General features: G+C 33.6%; 1 protein-coding gene across 3 annotated transcripts; it reads right to left on the reverse strand.

The window, feature by feature from the left end:
- Positions 1-4,846: 4,846 nt before the first annotated feature.
- Positions 4,847-12,282, reverse strand: LOC133691249 (uncharacterized). Of its 3 annotated transcripts, none has more exons than XM_062111677.1 (13): positions 11,939-12,282; positions 11,760-11,834; positions 10,994-11,059; positions 10,781-10,856; positions 10,604-10,681; positions 9,552-9,649; positions 8,680-8,753; positions 8,165-8,252; positions 7,923-8,080; positions 7,561-7,603; positions 6,953-7,018; positions 6,060-6,137; positions 4,847-5,403 (listed from the first exon to the last, which is right to left on the reverse strand). In XM_062111677.1, exons 1-13 carry the CDS (start codon positions 12,038-12,040, stop codon positions 5,323-5,325), a joined length of 1,083 nt encoding a protein of 360 aa, XP_061967661.1. In that variant the 5' UTR covers positions 12,041-12,282; the 3' UTR covers positions 4,847-5,322. The 3 variants fall into 3 exon arrangements, with proteins under 3 accessions (XP_061967661.1, XP_061967662.1, XP_061967663.1); XM_062111678.1 differs by having other exon boundaries at positions 11,769-11,834; positions 11,939-12,280; XM_062111679.1 differs by lacking the exon at positions 11,760-11,834.
- Positions 12,283-13,846: the final 1,564 nt, after the last annotated feature.

Raw genomic sequence — 13,846 nt, forward strand, 5'->3', positions numbered from 1 at the left:
CTAGAAAACAAGTTAGTAATGCCTAAAAAATTTGCATTAAAAAATACTTTGATGTGACCCATAATATAGCACAGATAAATAATTAAGGATGGATGAAATGTATCTTACGAGTTACGACCCTCGATTTTCAAGAATCATACAAGAAAGCTTTCAACAACGAAACCATGTTTTCTAGCGAAATGGAAGTGTTCGGTTGTCTCTTGCAAGCCCTTGAAAAAAAAATGGTGTGAGAGAGATGTCTTTCTTAACAACTTGGACCCAAGACACAAGGGCGTATGCTGTTTTTCTCCACTTAAACAACATAGATGAAGACAACGAAGCCTTTAATTATTACAAAAGATACCATACTTAGTTGTAAATGGCAAGAGAATCTCTCTTAAACAGCAAAACCACCCTGCCTCACGTGTGGATTCTGCTCTCTAGCATGTTTTTTTTTATATGTTTTAAAAATATTTTTTGATAAAATTTAATTTTATATTTGTTGATGCGATAATGTTAAAAATAAATTTTAAATAATAAAAAAAATATTTTTAAATAAAAAATATTTTAAAAAATAATCACGATTACAATACCAAACAAACATCTATCTTCTAGTAGCATTGACTTGATGAACATGAACAAGTGAGCACAAAAATGTGATTTCCTATGAAAGAGAAGGAGTGTTGAGAACGGAACATAAAGGATCATGTTGTTATTTGCTTCTTAATTCCCTATTTTTTTTTTAGGAATTCTTCTCGAAGAAGGGAGCATATATTAATTAATTTGTAAGTTTTTCTATATTAGATTTGACTTATCAATTTGATCGGTTAAAAAATCCAAGAACAAAATCCTCGATAACAGAGAAACATGGATTTGTCTTTTTAGAAAGAATTAAAAAAAAAAAGAGTTAACCAATTTGTTTTTTAACAAGCTTTTTGAAATAAATTATTTTTATCATATGAACAGATTCGATCTTATCGTACCTCGCAACTCAACTTATTAATAAGTGCATAACTTTTTAATTTGCTCAACTTATTAATGTATTTTGAATCGTATTTCTTTTGGAGGTTTCTAATTATTTTTTGTAGGTGCACTGTCATTTTCAATTGAGTTTTTTTTAAAACACCCTTTACCATGCAAACTTTTTATTTTTATTTTCTTGAAGTGACTAAAAGTGTGTAAGTGGTTGTATTTTAAAGTATTTTTTATTTAGAAATATATTAAAATAATATATGTTTTTTATTTTTAAAAAATTATTTTGGACATCAAAACAATATAAAAATACTAAAAAATAATTAATTTAAAATAAAAATAAAATATTAATTTTTTCAAATCACTTTTAAAACATAAAAATGAACATGTCTTTAATTAGCAGAAAATTTTGTAGATGAAAGTTCCATCCATACATGCACACACAATATATAATTTCTACTTCGTAAGTATAAAAACTATGTTTTTGATAAAATTATTTTTTAATTAACAACATATTAAAATATTTTTTTATTTAATATCAACATATTAAAATCATTAATATATATATATTAATTTTTTCAAATCACTTTTAAAACATAAAAATGAACATGTCTTTAATTAGCAGAAAATTTTGTAGATGAAAGTTCCATCCATACATGCACACACAATATATAATTTCTACTTCGTAAGTATAAAAACTATGTTTTTGATAAAATTATTTTTTAATTAACAACATATTAAAATATTTTTTTTATTTAATATCAACATATTAAAATCATATATATATATAAAACAATCTATAACAAGCAACAAAAAGAACAAACACTCCCCTACTACTGCTAGTAATTTTAATAGAATAGGCTAATAAATACATTTTGTTTTTTGAACCCACAGCTAAGATGTGTCAATAGACCCACCCACCTCTCTCGTATTGTCCAAATAGCTAACCCTCCCCCTCCCCCTCCCCCTCCCCCTCCCCCTCTCGTGACTCGTGCTCTTTCAAGTTAATTATTTCAGGGGATAGGCTTTTCCTCGTCCCTCAGCATTTGCTGGACAGCCGCGTCTCAATAATTGCAAGACTGGAACACCGATCAATTTGACGGACCATTAAAGAGATAATCTAAGAGAAAACCTGCCTTTCCTCTTCCAAGAAATCCAGCCTGATTGCCATTGCCACGCCATATTTGCCCCACCTGAACTTGAAAAGAGACCAAAGCTTTCTTTATGCTCTGTTCACACACATGAATAATTCTCGGTGGATAAGACAAAGACCAAATAAATTGTCCCCTGTAAAAATAAACACTGCGTATATACATGAAATCATGTCCATTTGCGTGCTGCCAGCAAAAAAAAAAGAAAAAAAAAACTATCAGCATCAACGCATAAAGAATTTCACAAACGTAAACGGCGCTCAAGCTCTGACCCAGATATATTTTATTGCTGGGCCTCTCAAGCTGTGGTCCTTGAAGGCTTAAAATACAAGCACCCATGCATGTCTTATGCCTACTAGTAGAGGTAAGAGCATGGTATAGTGAAATGTACAGTTTGACTCTTTCTGCACGTCTGTTTATAAGTTATTCAACGAGACAAGGGATATGCACTTGGCCTGAGAAACAAGAACCAGCATCCAACCACTGGCAATTTTATTATTTATTTGACAAATTGCTGGCATCGATTTCTTAGAGCACATGTTGATAATAGGAGAAGGTGTTTGCCTGGTTTTTGTGAATTTCTTGATTCCTGGTCAATGATCGCAAAATGAGACTCGAGGGCCAAGATCAATGCTATTATTTTAAGTTGGGAAAAAACTCGAACACTGTTATTTTAATGGCCTGAAACAATGACCTGTCCATGGCTTGCCATGAAATAAGAGGTGCACATATGAGATAGGGTATTAATTATTGGAGAAAGACATAGCCATTCATGGCAGTTGTTGAGCTGTTGGTTGAACTGACGATCGATCTCAAACGATGGGGCCCTCTTTTCTGGTCTTCCTAACCCCACTAGAAAGCCCCGAACAGGACTGCAGTCTAGATCCATCCGATCTTTGATTAGGTATATTGACCTCGTCCTTTGAAAAACTCAAGAGATTGTAGCCCTAGAGAGGATAAAAGAGGACCACAATGCACTGTCAACTGCTTCAAATCCAGGAATGTTCAATGTCATAGACAGTTCTTTATTTTTTTGTGGAAAAATGTTGTGGATGAAAGAAAACAAAGCAAAAGAAAATCTTAGAATTCAAATATAAGATATGTACAATATATTTAACGGATTGCTTAGAATTCAAATACAAGATATGTACAATATATAAAAACCAGTCTAATTTGATGAGTTGACCATGTTTTAGATGGTCAAAACCCTAACTTGCAATCTACTTGGTTAACTCAAAACCCGAGTGAGAACCAGTGTCTTTTTTTATATATTTTTTTAATAAACCTAAAAAATATAAAAATAATTTATGAATACTTTGCTCCATGTATTTTTTTTATAACTTATATTTTTATGAAGTGTTTATCAATTTTTCCACGTGTAATAATAACTATAGATACAACATTCATTCATATGAATTATTTTTTAATTTTTTTTTATAGAAAAGCTATATATATATATATATATATATATTTCTTTAATTTTTTTATATGGGATATTATAATTTAAATTTATTTTTAGTTTTTTTTTCTCGAACTGACCTGGAAATAGCTACTTAATAGGTCACCTCTGAATTGTATTTAATAACAACCATGGATTGCTATTCTGACATGAAAGCATGGGACAGAAAGATGATGACTTGGAATTGCCATTCCAACTATATCACCTGAATTTAGTTTTCGTGCTCATTTACATTTGTCTTAAAACAAATGGACTCCGGAGAAAAGCTCATGTAAATAACCCTAAGCCACAATACAACTTCTGGGAAAGATGGAGAATTTAAAAGTGTTTGGAACACGGTATATACCATGTTTTTTAAAAATATAATTTTTTTTTATGTTTTTAAATCGTCTTAATATATTAATATTAAAAATAATTTTAAAAAAATAAAATAAATTTATTTTTAAATAAAAAATATTTTAAATCACCACCGGAACAAGAAAGCCATGAATTTCCTAAGGTGGCGAAAAGCCTGCCATTTGAACAAGGATAGACTGACACATCGGAGAAAGAAAACATCAAATATCAGATAACAGGCGCTAGCCTTCGTCCCCTGACCAAAAAAACCTCTGTTAAGTATAACCCCAAAAAAACTAAATTTAAAAGGATTAACTTGAAGGAAGAAAAAAAGGAAGAAATTGAGTGATCGGGAAAAAATAATAAAAGGGTTGATCTTCTAATGCAATTTAGCACTTGATTATTTAGAGTCCATTTGTAATAGGATAATCCAAGATGGTTTTCAAATATTTTTTTGCTTGAAAATATATTAAAATAATATTTTTTATTTTTTAAAATTTATTTTTAACATCAATACATCAAAACATTCCGAAAACACAAAAATAATTAAAAGCAAAAATAACAATAGTAAATTTTCAAATCTTTTTAAAAATATTTTTGAAACACAAAAACAAATAAACTCTTAAAAAAAATTAAATATTTACATATCATTCAAATTCAGTTTCAATAACTTTAATTATTTTAAATCAATAAAATCTCATTTAATTAATCCAAACGGGCAATTTTTTTTTTCCAACATCATGAGATATCATAAACTGAGAATCCAAAATAGATAGTGAAGTCAAAATCCAAAAAAATGCAACTTCAAAGAGCAAATTGGAAAAATTAAATTGAAATATCAAAATACAACAAAAAAGGGTAAGTTACCATTGTAATCAACAGTACCATGAGTATGGGTCAACAGTACTTTTCCCGACACCCTTTAGTTTTTTCTTAACTAATCATAATCTTAATTCTTAATAATAAGCTGATGATCATTGCATACCCATGTGGCTTAAGAGTCGTACCAGTTCGCTTATGAAGAAACAAGATGTGTCAATTCATGGCTGACCTCAGTTTTGCAGCCGAGGTATGGCTGCAGCACTTGCATTCTGTCAGAATCAAACTGCAAAACTGTAAATTAGGCAGTACATAAGTTACAGGTAATATTTGATGCACCAGTTCCTCCTCTAGCATACACAGTCCCAGACATGGAATGTCAAACCTAAAACCGAGGTGGATGCCGTGTTTGAGAAATCAACCCTGTTGAAGAAGTTAATTGGTGGCTTGACTGGAGTATCAAATGGCTGCTTGGAGAAATGGTAACAAGTGTTGCTGCTAAAAAAACCCTGATGCCTAAGCAGCAGTATCCAACCCCATAGATGAGAACACATAAGCACAACCTCAAAGAACATCCATTTTCAAGGATTTATCACCATGTTTATTTCACTCCTCTTTAACTCCAACGTCAGCCATGAAGATGCTACCAGAATCACACCAGCCGCCCACTACATCCCTATTGCAACACTGCAGCAATGATCGGAAGCAAACGTGTGAGATGGTTGGCTCATCCTATATTAGAACAGCATCAATATGGTGTTGTTAACTAACTAGAAACGCAGCTTAATTCAATGCAAGCCCAACTCACAACAACAGAGATGGAATTACTTGGCCCAGGCAGAAGACTATACTGTTTATGAGTTCTATATAAATTATCATACTGCATTTCAGCTAAGTTCACACCAATTTAATAAAATTAGAAGTGTGCGAATGTGAACCTTAGAAGAGTAAGACTCCCCAGATATTTCTTTTAGTGCGCACTGCTTTGGTGGAGCTACAAATGGGTTATGAGTTTTTGTTACAAGTTAATGAGTTATCACTCTCCCATTTTCTTTCCGCCCTTCATCTAAAATTATCTGGGTCATTTTCATGTGTTACAGAACCAAATTCTAAAATTTGCTACTGTTGTTTGAGACTTCCAAGAGCATAAACAATGGGATATTGTTTTTATCACTCAAACCAATTGATTCCCGCTATGGCGGAAAGAGAGAACACACAAGTTTGAACCAAATTAATCCAAATTGAGTAGTTACCACAAGCACAGAATTCTTCGCAATGCAAGTAATGCATGCTGAGCGCACCCTGAAACCATGTGCAATCTTGAAAAAAATAGATCATTATACCTTACTGAACCCAAGCCAGTTTGAATCTCCTCTAAATGAAAAGACCTTTTCGCATTCTTTCCGCTGCCCACAAAGGACCTGCGGATATGTTCATCATCAAACGGGATTAGAGGGCAAAAAAAGAAGAAAAATTCTTACAAAGGAAAACAATTTAGAAAGATGCTCCAATTTTATGCAGAATCTAAAGCACCACAGAAACAAAAAAACTCTAACAATCCCTCTAATAGATGAAGGACTACTTTGGTTAACAATTAAAAGGCACTCTTCATGCCTAGATAACTGGCACCAAATTGTACGCAAAATTATTCCTGTGTCAACAACAAACACTTCCAGCGGGCATGTGACAGCCACATGGATCCCGTCTCATATTTTGGTCTAAAATTCAAAGCTTTCTATCTACCATTTTATACCCCTCAAAATTTTCTGACAAAGCCTTTAAAGCTCTCTGCTTAAAAGAAGTTTATTTCATAGACAAGGAAGGCTGAACATTTACCCTTTTCACATACTAGCAATTTACAGACGATCATACAAGGTGTTTCTCTAGAAGATGTTCAGCGAGAATGGAGTGCTTCAGAGTTTTCAGCATTTTAACTCGCTTTTTTTTTTGTGTTAACGAGAATTTCCCATCCTCTGTACATTCAGCAGTGTACAAGCACCTTTCTTCCCCATGGTAACAAAGCAAGAGCAATTTAGTTTCAGTTCTATTATATTTTGTCGTCTTTATGAAGTGAAAATACCCCCAGTAGAATAAGTTAGGGTGATCAAACTACAACTTTGTAAAGGCAACTGAAATGTAAACTTAATGCACGTCAAGTCAATCTGTTACTAAAAAATGCCAAGCAAGAAAAGTAGTAAAACAAGAGAGAAGCTGCCACGGCTTCCTAAGCAATAACCTCATAATCAACCCCTTGGATATAGATGTAATCAGGGTCAAGTGATGAGAATGCAAGTCCGGTTATCTGCAATTGTAGCAAAAGCAAAATGATTTAAAATACAGCATGAAAACCCAGAAGACAGAGAACTTTAGAAGAAGAAAAAAATCGGTACAGGTTAGCATATGTAACCAGAAAGCCCCATTCTTAATCTTGAAAGCCATTAGAATTTCTTGTGTTCAAGAAAAACAATAAACCTCATAAGTGAGTAATCTAGTGATAAATTTGAACAAGAGAGATCTCTTTAAATGCAGGAAAGTGAGAGAAGAGGATCTGTGAGGAGTAGACTTGCAGTAGACACTCATTTCAAGAGTTTATATTTTGCTATCCCCTCTTTACTATTTCATCTTTTGTCTAATCTCCAGTGAAACAATCAAATCATGAACAGATACTTTTTAATAAAAATACTAAATATGCAAAATATCAATAAACAAATACGATAACAATGGATTTTGTTCTTCCTTCCATTGCTAATACAATAAATAAAATTATCCTTGGATGTCGACACATGGAGAAGAGCCTGAAAAAACAAGAATTTAAGGGGAGGAATTGATCAAATAAAAACAGACCTCATATTTTGAGCAATGCACCCATCTGGTAATTGGCGACCATCTACATTCAAGATGTAAACATTAATTATGTCTCAATCTGTTGAAGGGAAGAGTAGTTTTCCCCCATCGTTTCCTATTCATATTGAATAACACCAGAAATTTGGAGGACAGTATAAATAACATGCTGATTAGAAGAACAAACATGCAATGAGCAATCATTGATAATCAGCCAACATCTACCTAAATAACATGCTGATTAGAAGAACAAATCATAAGTCACAAAAGAGACCTCCCTCATTAGAAATGAAAATCCCAAGCTATTGTAAATGAAATCTCTATCCCCATTAATTGTCCCAAACAATCCAATAGCGACGACCAACCTGCGAGGATCATATATGGTCACAGTACGATCAGCCCCACCTACTGCAACATTACCGGTTGAGGAACTGCACACAGCATAGAAAATATCACCAAGAGAACCAGAAATTCGTCGTAGACAACCACCATTTTCTTTCATTCTCAAGTCCCATAGTGTGAGCTGCAGTAAATTCCAATAGATGAAGCAGAGCAGCACATGTAAGCAAACAGGGAAAAGGGCAAATATGAAAACACACAATAATACCTGGCAGCCCTCAGCAACAGCTAATATAGAATCTCCACTTCCATTGCGTGAATTCTCCAAAAAGTTCAATGAGGACGGGTACCAGAGTCTGCAACATAGTCAAATAAACGGTATAAATGCATTAAAGATAGCCCAACATTCAGGACACAGAAGTTACTTGAAGAAGTAGAAAAATAACTGAGGTATTCTAAGGGATTGACACATCATAAAGGGTAAGATGTTCTTTGCTGGACATTGATGTATTTCAGATTAAAGGCTTTTTGTTGGTCTGTTCAAGAAATCACAAGATATTTAGATGGCTTCTACCTTCTGAGAGAAAACAAATTCCTTAACTATCAAATGAACTCCAGCCAACACAGTCTGCCATTCCTAAATCATAGATCCCTTCACCCTCTTCTTTAAACTATGAAAATTACAAATCCATTTTTTTCTAACCATAAATATAACATGGTCCATGTGGCTTTCTAAGTAAGATAATCAAAAGGAACAATTTTACTAGCAGAAACTATACTTACGTATGTAAAGTGCGCACATGGATGTCTTGGTCATAAACATCAACGCTTTTGCAAAAGCTACGTGCCACGGCTGCCTGGAACCAGAGATGATAAAGGCACAAAAAGTTTAGGCAGCAAATAAAGACTACCATTCATGTTAAAAGGAGCTCGATGTGAAGAAAGCAACAGGGATAAAGCTGACATATTTCATCTAGTAAAATTCTATTCTAATGACGTTCAGAAACAAAGTTGTTACGTCCCAGTTATTGCTTATCAGTACATTTGCAAATAATCAACATCACTAAAGAACTTCCAGTCAAGCTCACACACCAACGGTAGTTTTGTCTAAAATTCCAAGCTCCTAATTCCTCTCAACAAAAACTATAACATCTGACATAAAAACAAAAGATACATATATAATTACATAATTACTATTGCACAGCATCAAGTTCTGAAAGTTTGTTTATAATGTTATATTCTGAAATATAAAGAGATATAACTTATAATGATAAGACATACATTGGCATAGAGAACCTTTTGTACGAGACACCTCCCTCCTTATTTGGAGAATTGATGCTAACATAAAAGATAAGAGTTCATATTGACCAAAAAAGTAATCATAAATTTGTTGATGGGAATAAAGCGTAAAACAACAAGATAATTTGGCGAGTTTTAAAATGGGAATCTGGCATAGTTCAATGATTTCACTATCAGGATTGGATATGCTCATCCACTTGAGACGGAGAAAACACAGTACTTAATAATCTATACACTTAGCCATCTGCTGCCATGGTTTCAATCTCTTGCCAGCTCAATAGATATTGAATGACATTCACTGTGGCCAGAGTGTATATCAACAAGTTTAAAATTAGTGCAACAAAGAAATTAGTCACCATGGACCATTGACTTCGACTGAAGCAAAGGCCTGCCCAACTGCTTTCTCCAACACCAGAATCTCGAGGTAATACTGAATAAGTAAGCTGATCAATATCTGAAAATAACAGAAATATACATTGATAAGGCATTTCTATCAACCCCAAATCAGTAACCGTGATAAAAATAGAAACCAACAGTGAAAACTAGTACGATATGTGTGGTTTTAATTATCAAGCTGTACTTTATACAAGCAAATGACATGCATGGCCCTCAAACCAGAAAACCATTGATTGGTTAGAAGAGCCATTGGTACAGTAATTTTTTCTAGGCCTAAAAAATTGAAGTGTGACTGCTGGGCTTATGGGTTAGCAATGGAATAAACCCAAAATGACAAGCTTTGAAGAAACCCTAGGCATATTTTATGGCTGATTACTTTGGTTGGGAACCAGCAGAAACTAACACAGAAACAGAGCAACAAGTAAAAAAAGAATCAGATTACTTCCAGTTAAACACACAACTTGTCGTTCATGCACTGTTGGCAATTTTGTTTTTTTTAAATCAAATAAATAAATTTGCATCAACCAACACTTAGATTTAAAGTCAAAATGTAATCTCAAGATCAGAGAGCATACAGACAGTGGCTAGTTTAACTTCAAAAATAAGAGTGGTGGTCAATATATTTACAGTCTAAAAGCATAGTCTGAATTTATCATCACTTTATGACTTTTCTATGATAATATTATGTGCCACTGTGAAAAGCTCTTCCAAGCCTGAATAGACTATCACTGGTGATCACCATCAACAGTGTATCAACTTAGCAGCAAAAGAGCCAAACAACATTTTCCTTTTCTGAATCATGGTATAGTCAACCTCTATGTGCTAAATTCCAACTTCAAAATAGATTAAGTAAAGGAATAACAATGAGCATAAAATGCCTGATTAATCCATCTCATAAGTTCATGAACAAGTAGGAAGAAATATAAAGTTTCAAAGTAGAATACAAACGTGCTACCAATCTTCATCATAAATTATGCCGAAATTATGAGAGCTAAAATAAGGAGAACTATACCGTTACCACTGGTATCTAGTCTGGACACAATAAGGTGTCCATAACCATCCACACTTCCCAACACCAAGTGACCAGGGCCTGCAAATAATTTGAGAAGTCATCAACTCCATAAATAGGGTAAGCTAGCTAAGGTACAGACCGTATGTCATCTGTTAATGTCAATGCAAAGTCACATACTTTCAGTTTCGGAGAGAACTATACTCTGAATTTCTGACCGATGAGGGCAGCGATTAACTAATGAAGAGTCCACGACCTTCAGAAAGTCAGATGATGAGCAATTAAATTGATGCATCAGTAGTGAAATTATACAATGAACTAAGCTGATACGCAAAATTGAGACCTACTTCTGCAAATTTGCAACAGCCACATACTTAGAATTTAATGAAATACCTGTGTCTGTACAGGAATGAGGAGGCTTTCTTTCCCTTCACTGACAGAGGAATTGTCCATAGGAATCTATCAAAAAGATGAGACAGTGAACCGCTCCTTAATTTTCTTAAACAGATCTAACATGAGCATCCAAAACAAACACTAATGACATGGATGATGGGACCTTGCTAGTTTTAGTACTCGTTCATCCAAAGTCATTGTTGTACTGGTCTAATCAAAATCACTCATAGCATAAAAAGGCCCTTTCCAACACATTTTAAGTTCTACACTTTCTTGTTTTGGAAGATCCTCTTCACAATTTGGCTCTTTTACCCCTTTTCACAAGTTGATTCTTTTGACGACTCATATCGAACTTTCATTTAACAGCAGATCCTCAAAAGTATTCCCATCTTTCATCTTTTTAAAGAAAGCACTTTTTCTAAATTGAAAATGCAAACAGACCCTATACAAAGGCACAGTTTGGTTCTAATCAGATTCCACATAACTTCACTTGTCACTACTCTTGTGAGTTTCAAAAACCACCTCGCAGGAGTAATCATAGCGCATAGCAAAGGCACTGTTTCCATACATGGGAATATTAAAAAACAAGAGTTGGAAAGAAACTATTTATAACCCACAAAAAACTCACTCCCCTAATTGGTAATTCCTAAACCAAATAGGATATAACAAAGAAGAAGACAATCAAGTACTGGCTCCTATTGAATTCAATAAATATTAAAGAAGAAGATTATTAAAGAAAAATCAAGGCAAAATGCAAGTTATTAACTATCTCTACCAGGAGTTTGTACACGTGACAACCAGAGGCAATGTAGACCAAACAAGAGGAGCCATCCTCATTAACCTGAACGTACGACAAAAAAAGAAAAGAAAAGGGCAGACACATTTAAGATTATTACAATACTACATAAATATTGATAATTGAAGAGAGACGAGAAGAGAAAATACATGGAGAGCAAGGCGGGTGGACTGGAGATTTCCAGGTGAAGGATTCTCAATTAGAGTAGAAGGTACGACTGCCTTTCTCAGACTCCTAACCTCCAACACCATACTGCTTTCTTTAGGGCGTCGCCGCCGGCAAGCAAGTATCTAGTTTCCCTACTTTTAAATAAGAAGCGCACTTGGCCTTGAGAGCGTGCCAGGGATTAATACTTTGTCTATATCGAAGTTCCAACTTCAAACTCTTCACAGCATTTTCATATTCATCGTCAGAGGAAATTACCTGCAGTGAGCTTAGCAAAGAAGGGTTTTGTGCACTACCTTTTGGGCCGGACCAGTCCTTTAAAAAAAAAAAAATGTTTTGGATGAATTATATCTTGGTCTCTGTTGATTTAACAATGATCCAATATGGTTTCTGTTTTACAATTTTTCGAACTGTTTCGAAAAATTTCCAATCTGCCCCTTCGCCTTTCAATTTTTTGCCTTATGTTAAAATTAAATTAAAATTATTAACAAAAAAAAACTAAAGAAAAGAGTTTTTACCATTCCTCCTCGTATAACATCATTAATTAAAATATTTTTTTAATTTATAATTTTTTTTCAATTTCATTCTTCAACATTTATCTTATTAAAAATTAGATTTCATAATTTTTTTCGATTTATTTTTTATGAAATTATCCTAAAGTCATTACTGAACATCAGGTTTAACAGGTTAACTCAGTTAAATTGAGTTTTTTTTTAATTGATTTTTTTTCTCAATTTTATACTTTAATACTGATTGATTGGAAATTACGCGTCATAATCTGTTTCGATCTGCTTTCTATGAGGCCTAACTCTGGTTGACTCGAGTTGTTTTTTTGTTTTTTTTAATCAATTTTTTTCAACTTCATCTTTCAACTCTTGATTGTTGAGAATTGAATTTCATAATTTATTTTAATATAGTTTTTATTGGGGTATATTGGTCTCATAACCCTGATCGCGGATTTGACAAGTCAACTCGAGTTGATTCAAGTTATATTTTTTAATTTTATTGTTTAATATTAAATTTATTAAAAATTAAATTTTATAATTTATTTTTAAAAAAATTATCATGATATCATCAACTAATATAAAAATTGATTGGATAGCTCTAAAGATCTATCACCTAGGCATCGCATGACCACTTGCACTGGAGTCTGACTTGAAAGATGAAAATGGCCCAATAGGAGGAGGCCCCAGTGCTGCCTCTGCAGGTTTTATCTTACAAAAAGTGGCAATAGTGTCGTGACCACTATGCAACTCCAATTGCAATCTCTTCTCCTATCCATGACCACAAAACCTAATTCTAGTTAGCTTTTAATTTGTTCAGTGCATCAGCAAACTCTCTTATCAGTACCATTATACATGTGTGTGCTCTGCCGTTGCAGCAGCAGCAGCAGCAGGGGAAGAAAAAAGAAGAAAATGAACTTTCAGCAGCAGCAGCAGCAGCCGGGGAAGAAAAAAGAAGAAAATGAAATGAACTTTTGATAAATATTTTATGGTGGTTGGAAAATTAAACAAATTGTTTGGAGAATAGAGACGATAAACAAGCAGTCACTCGTATGAATTGGCGTGCAACTTCATGTTCAAAATCTCAGCAAAATTCTGTGAGGACAATGACAAAAACAGGTTAATGATTAGGTAGTGATGCTTAGTATTGGCATTTTCATACCTGCTTCAGAAAATGGTGAGAGCAGAAACTCCTACAAAGCATAAATCCAAGGAAATTATGTCAACCAAAAAATTAACAAGAAGACAAATTAATAATTAGCAGCCCTTGGATCAATTCTCTCATGAGAAGTTTCTATGGCAGGGTGCCATTTTATTATTGATATTATACAGCAAAATTCCCAAGATCATAAGAATTAACAAGCTCTGGTTCCAACAAATTAGACTGAT

Source organism: Populus nigra, chromosome 4, assembly GCF_951802175.1.
Source record: "Populus nigra chromosome 4, ddPopNigr1.1, whole genome shotgun sequence".
Taxonomy (NCBI): domain Eukaryota; kingdom Viridiplantae; phylum Streptophyta; class Magnoliopsida; order Malpighiales; family Salicaceae; genus Populus; species Populus nigra.